The following is a 7,348-nucleotide window of genomic DNA, read 5'->3' as shown; positions in this document are numbered from 1 at the left end:
GACACCTCATTTGTATGTGATCTAAGTAAAGTCCCGCATTATACAAATTTCAAAGCCTAGTTCGGTCCAAAACCCGAAACCCGGTTTAGTACCCGAGACCGGACTGGACCGAACCCGAACCCGATACATCCAAAAACGGTCCGGTTTTCGGGTAAGAAAATTCACGATTTTCGGTCTTCGGGTTTTCGGTCTTCGGGCCGGTCTGATCCGGGTTTGGCCCGTTGCTCATCCCTAGACTAAAATTAAATATTTTTTTCACTTAATTATAGAAATGGTTCCTAGCGTTTTTATGTTTTATTGAAACTTTAAAACCAAAAATTAGAAAGGTTAAAAAAGAAAAAGAGGGTATAATTGTAAATTCAGATATGATAGGGGTAAGCACGAAATAAAACCAAACAATTACAATCCGAATTTAAAAACAAAAAAAGGTTAGGACCAACCTTAAAAATTATCCTAAACGGAGCATGGTGTAATTTACTTTTATATTTATGTATCTTTTTTTAAATTTTTTTTAAGTTAAATCCAAAATTTTGACTTTTTTTTCTCAAGCACATCGATCGGAAGTGCATATGGGCGGAAGTGGTTGCAAAAATTAAACCCTTTCCCGAGTGGGCGAAACAGAACACGGTCACTACCTGCTCTATTGGTGATGATGAAGGCGGTTGCTATTGCCCTTTCCAAATTGAGCAAGTGTCTTCATTTCCGCTGTGCATTTTACTCGAGTCGCCCTGAATCTCCCAGAAATCTTGAAGGATGTTCAAAAAAGTATAGTTCCCATTCAGGCGACCTAGCTCTAGGTGGCGCACTGTCGGTGTTTGATAAAATGCTTCAAAGACGACCTCTTCCCTCAATTGAAAACTTTACCAGATTAATGTCCACTGTCGTCAAATTCGAGCGATATTCTACTGCTATGTCTATGATACATCGATTAGGGCTGTTAGGTCTCAACCCTTTGGTGAAGCCTGATATATATACGTTCCACATCGCAATAAACTGTTTTTGCCATTCAAATCAAGTGCGTTTCGGGTTTTCAGTTTTAGGGAATGTTATGAAGCTGGGTTACGAACCAAATTGCCCAATTTTCAATACATTGATCCGGGGTCTATGCAATGATGATAAACTCTATCAAGCAGTCAGCTTTTTTGACCAAATCGTAAAGAATGGGTTTGAACCTAATGTGGTTACTTATAACACGTTAATTAATGGGCTTTGTAAATTGGGAAACACTTCTTCTGCCATGATCTTGCTCAAGAAGATGGAAAGATCTAGGGTTTGTAAGCCTGACATTGTTGCATACAGTACAGTCATAGATAGTCTTTGCAAGGATGAACAGGTAACCGATGCATTAAAACTCTTCTATAAGATGATTGAAAGAGGAATAACACCCAATGTCATAACTTACAACTGTTTGATTCAAGGCGTGTGTAACTCTGAATTATGGGACAAAGCCAAAAGACTTTTAGAGGACATGTTTGCTCAAAATATCCAACGCGATGTACAAACATTTAACATCTTAATTGATGCACTATGTAAAGAAGGGAAAGCAACAGAAGCACACAATCTGTTTGCATCCATTATTAAAGAAGGTGAATCACCTGATACTGTAACCTACAATTCATTAATGGATGGGTATTGTTTGGTTGACAGGGTAGATGATGCAAGAAATTTAGTAGATCACATGATGATACATAATTGTGCACCTTGTGTTATAAGTTATAACACTTTAATTAATGGGTACTGTAAAAGTAAAAGACTTGATGAAGCATTGAGTCTCTTTAAGGAAATGTCAAGAAATGGGATTCATCCTAATGTTGTAACGTATAGTACTCTTATCAGTGGTTTGTGTCATGATGGGAGACTCAAGGATGCAATGATACTTTTTGATGAGATGAAAACTTGTGGTTTGAAAGCGAATATTGTTACTTATAGCACATTGGTGGATTCTTTGTGTAAACATAAGAGAGTAAAAGACGCATTAGAGATGTTTGCAAAGATTGATGATGTTGGGTTGATGCCTAATATAGTCACTTGTAATTGTTTAATAGATGGTTTGTGTAAAGATGGGAAACTTGATGCAGCAAATAAATTGTTTTCAGAACTTTCTGCTAGAGGGTTGAAACCTAATGTTAGGACATATAATATTATGATGAATGGGCTTTGTAAAAGGGGTAAACTTGATGAAGCAGATGAGTTACTTTTAAAGATGATTGATAGTGGTTGTTTTCCGGATGGTTTTACGTATAACATAATAGTTCAGGGTTTTATAATGCACAAAGAAATGGTGAAGGCGATTTCAATGCTTGAAAGAATGCGTGCTTGTGGTTTTGCAGCAAATGCGTATACATCGACTTTGATGGTTGAATTGTTGACTACACATAGGCTAGAATTAGATGATTCATGTAAGAAAGCTCTTGAGATTTTCTTCAAAAAAAATCGAGTATAATTAAAACATCTGTATAAAAGAGGGTAAACCATACAAAGGTGACTACTTTAATAATCCTCCATTCACTTTTCTGGTTGAAGGATTTGAAGACAGTGGAAGGCTATTGCTTTGTGTTTTGTTTCTTTTTTTACACTTTTGACTTCGATCACTGCAAAACGTTATGTTTTAAAAAATGTTTGGATTAGTTTTGTGGTGGCAAAAAACTTTATAATTGTAAAATGACTAAAAAGGGCATGAAAAGAGAGGAGGGAAGAACAAAAAGTGAGAGTTCATTACAGGTCTTATAGACCGAGGTTGTTAAAATCGGGATCTTATATATGATCGTTTTCCATTTTGCAATATCGTGATTGTAAGATCGAATCAAATCGTAAGTGCCTACCAAAATCATTTTTAAACATAAAAAATAGATTTGCATCCACCGGTTAACCATTCGTTAACAATAAATAGTTTAAAACATAAAAATCACATATCTAATCATTTAATGATAAGTAATTCAAAATTGGTAATTTTTACATAATTAGTCCGACAAAAATTATTAGAATTTTCTTTAAAAAAAACAATAATGATCCTACCATCTTACGATCCGATCCTACTATTCTACCATGATCTTATCGGAAAATGATCTAAGATCCGAACAGATTTACCTACGGTACGATCCTACGAACAGAATCACAATTTTAATAACCTCAATATATATATATATATATATATATATATATATATATATATATATATATATATATATATATATATATATATATAGAGAGAGAGAGAGAGAGAGAGAGAGAGAGAGAGAGGTTCATTTGAGACCACCTATATTTTGTGAGACATGGGGACCAAATCTGAGCCTTTAATCAAAACTAATCTTGTGACTCATAAGAAAACGTGATTAACACTAATTAATCTAAAAAAAATAGTTAATTAGGGGTAGATTAGTCACTAGGTTAAATTTTAGATCATCAGATCTTATCTTCACATTATCACAAAACCCAGCTGCTTAGATTCTTTCTACCAATTCACACTAATCGATCAACATTCCTTAATCTTCGATTCATGCTAATCAATCTTCTATTTGCTTTGATTTGATTGATTGAGGTTTATGTTCATCTATCGACATCAACAATTCATTACAAGAGTTTTATCGATTTTAACTCTGTGATCATCGATTTCATCCAAGGTAGAAGTTCAAGCGTTCAGTCGATTTCTGCTAATCTTCATCTTCAACAATTGCTAACGATCTTTCAAGCTGTGCTTTTTACTCTGCATCATGATTTTATCAATTGATCAAGGTTTGAGTTTTCTTCCCCTGAGTTTTCATCACTTTCAGATCAACCATTTTTAGCTATTCATCAACATTGGTAATAAATCATCAACTGATATCGATGTCCATCACATTGATGCTTCGAGTTTACTCTCAAATCAGGTGTTTTATCAATTTAACTTCATCTTAAATCTGTTATCATTTCAAGTATTTGATTTCAGCCATCGATTATCAATTTCAAGCTTTTGGTTTTTTCTGTGCATTCGAGCACATATTAAATGAAGATAAGCAAGCAAAAACAACGTATCTTTGTGTTATTTTGTGCTCATTCTATAAAATCAATGAGGTATGTATATAACTATTATTGTTCTTGAGCCAATTCTCTTACATTATACGTGCACTCCACCTGTTTGATGAAAGTCCTGAATGAATAAAGAGTCTGATGTAGAGTCTAATATGTCACTCCTTCCTTCCCACCCTTAAAGTTTGTTACTATTTAATGATATTAACCCTAAATTCCAAGCTGATTTTTCTTAAATTAGTGATGATTGGTGTACTTCTTTTTTCAGTGGTGAAGGACATACAACTATCATCTATGCAAATGTTCAGTGTATATGTTGGAAGAAGCATATCATCCCTATCTTGCCATCATTAATTAATGATGAGAACTTCAAGATTCAAGAAGCATATTGACATGTTGGTTTCAATAGTTCTTGGTCCATGCTAAGAAGTTGATGGATGATGAGGACTTAGTTCATCTTTAGAATTGAAATCTGCAATGAGGATGTTGGTTTAATTTACTCCCTGCACTCTCTTTATTTCTTTCTTGATGAAATTATTCTCTACATTTGTGCAACTTTAAACATTGTTATTGCAATAGATATATATCCTAATACCTATCAAACCCCTTTCATCCCTCTCACAGTGTAAAGTGGTACATATAATTATTAAATTAGCTAAATCTTTCATGTCTTCTATCATTACAACTTTTTAGTAAGTCTTTAATGGAACTGTAGAGAATGTGGTTCGATAATAATTTCCTGTAGTGTCTCATTCAATGTAGTGGGATGTTGTAAATTTGCTTATATTTTTTTGTTTGGTTTCAAGTGATGTATTTGAGGTAATTGAATAAAACGATAACACTATATTCTAAGTTTTTACTTTTACATTGGTATTTACAAATAAACTGTGCATTATTTTAATTTTCTTACATATATATTGCTATATTCTAGTTTGATATTTGATGTTCATATAATCATTTAGTGTTACATTCTATTTAGAATGGTCTACATATACAAACATCCTATAGCATTATTCTATAAGAATATTAAGTTGTAACTTGAATATAGACAACCTAATTAAATTATTCTGTTAGAATGGTATGTATATTCAGAATATTAAATATAACATTAGAATCTTATGTAATATAAGTTCATTTTATATGTTATAACACAATTTAGAATATTACACTTTAATATTATAATATTCCATACAATTTCAAAATATTACTGTAATGACCCAAAATTCAAGACTAAAAATTTCTTTTAATAAAACATTACTTAAAGCAGAATCATCAATCCAAAACATAAACAGAGTATTAATTTCCAAAACACATGTTCGTTATCAGAGTAAAACATTCCCAGGCTGTCAAATCAATGGTGTGTGTCATGCGATCACCCCGAGCTCTTCCCTCCGCTACCGAAAGTACCTGAAACCAAAACTGAAAACCGTAAGCACGAAGCTTAGTGAGTTCCCCACCCTACCACATACCATGCATAACCACATACTGCACATACTGGGCCACGCCCGCTATTCTGGGCCTCGCCCCCTGCCTCGGGCCTTGCCCGCTACAACGGCCCCGCCTGGTTTCGAGCCCCGCTCGAATACAGATCTGTTTCATTTAGGCCTCGCCTGTCACAAGGCCTCGCCCGCTAACATATAATAGCACATAAACATACCACAAAACATAAGCTAAACATATACTAATGGATCATGTCCTAAGGCCTCGCCTATCCTGGGCATCGCCCTTGTCCGGCTACTTATGAGTCATGGAACCCCATCCACGCTCCTACTGATAGTGAGATACAGGCCCAGCCCACTCTCACCCTTCCCTAACTTGGGCCTCGCCCCTGTTCTGCTACTAATGAGATGTGGAACACCATCCACACTCTGCTATTGGTGAGATACGGGACCTCGCCCACACTCACCTCCCTACCAGGCCCATACATGTATCACACAGACAACAAGTATAAACTATCATATAAACAAATCCTTGGGCACCCGCCCGCTATCATTGGACCTCGTCCCGAATATCTTACTAGCATATTGTGCCTAGGGCTAACCCCCGGGTCTTCTACTCATAACTACATGGGCCGACATTGTGTCCTTAGACCCATTCACACAAACGGAAACTCACCTACTCTTGCTGAACTTGTTGATAACCCCTCTAGCTGCTGCTCGGCAACTCTCTGCACTCCTGCTCCACTAGCTCCCCGAGCTACCAATATCAAAGCAACACTTAGTCTAACTGTCCCTCGGAAGTCAACTAAGTAAACTCTGGTAACAGTCAAGTCCTGGTCAATGTCAACTTCCAGGTCAACCTTACTCACCGAGTCTGCCTACTGACTCGCCGAGTTCATATGCTCAGAGTCCTTCCATTCGCGACTCGACTCACCGAGTCAGCCCCTGACTCGCAGAGTCTACCGATTTTCGAGTCCTGACCTGTCCAACTCACTGAGTCCCCACTCAACTCACTGATCCGAGTCTTAACTTGAAGGGTTTGGGGTTTCGCGACTTGATTCGCCGAGTCCAAGAACAGACTCGCTGAGTCCAAGGCAATCTTCAACAGACTCGCCGAGTTGTTCTTCTAACTCGCCGAGTTCCTGCCCAACTTCATCCAACTCGCCGAGTCTACCCATGTGACTCGCCGAGTCGCTCCAGTTCCTAATCCATACAGTGGCTTTTCTAGCCATGCAGGGGCTCCAACTCATAGATCCATACTTCCAAAGCTCAATCCTCACATAAAGTTGCAAACTTTACGTATAACTAAAGAGATCTAGGCTCAAAACACTCTAGGTCTAGGTTTAGGGACTAAAGGGCTTCACCAACTACTCATCTTCTGATGCTTTACGACATATTGGACCATCCCAACACTAGATCTGAAGTGGCAACAACATATCTAGGCCCCAAACTCGAATTGGGTCTCAAACAACCATAAAACCCCCAAATCTCATAACAAAAGTAGATCTAGATGCAAAGGAGGGAAGATAGCAGCTTATTACCTCCAAGATGAACACAAACTGAAGTAGATCCCGAATCTACACCTCCCCTTTGAAGCAACCTTCTTGATCTTCAAGTTCCTTTCCAAGGTTTCCTTCCTCCAAAGCTATTTCTCTTAAATGATGGAAGCTCACATGAAATCTAGGGTTTACAGGTTCTCTAGGATGATATGGAGGCTGAGGGAGGGACATAACACCCTTTAAATAGGATACAACTCCCGGGATTAGGGTTTTCCTCGTTCAGACCAGACTCGCTGAGTCCCCCTTAGCCGACTCGCCGAGTCGGTCACTTACTCCTGAACCCGGATCCCGCTCGGACTAGTCGAGTTCCTCCCTGGACTTGACGAGTTGACCCCTTTAGCTTTG

The 7,348-nt window shown here is 37.4% G+C and overlaps 1 protein-coding gene across 1 annotated transcript; it reads left to right on the top strand.

The window, feature by feature from the left end:
• Nucleotides 1–240: 240 nt before the first annotated feature.
• LOC111906967 (putative pentatricopeptide repeat-containing protein At1g12700, mitochondrial) lies at nucleotides 241–2,672 on the top strand. The gene has a single exon (XM_023902754.3). The coding sequence runs from the start codon at nucleotides 650–652 to the stop codon at nucleotides 2,441–2,443; it is 1,794 nt and encodes a 597-aa protein (XP_023758522.1). The 5' UTR covers nucleotides 241–649; the 3' UTR covers nucleotides 2,444–2,672.
• The last annotated feature ends 4,676 nt before the right edge of the window (nucleotides 2,673–7,348 follow it).

The sequence above is a fragment of the Lactuca sativa genome, chromosome 8 (genome assembly GCF_002870075.4).
Source record: "Lactuca sativa cultivar Salinas chromosome 8, Lsat_Salinas_v11, whole genome shotgun sequence".
NCBI lineage: Eukaryota > Viridiplantae > Streptophyta > Magnoliopsida > Asterales > Asteraceae > Lactuca > Lactuca sativa.
The sequence above is the reverse complement of the archived record's forward strand: the minus strand, read 5'-3'. Positions and strand labels throughout refer to the sequence as shown.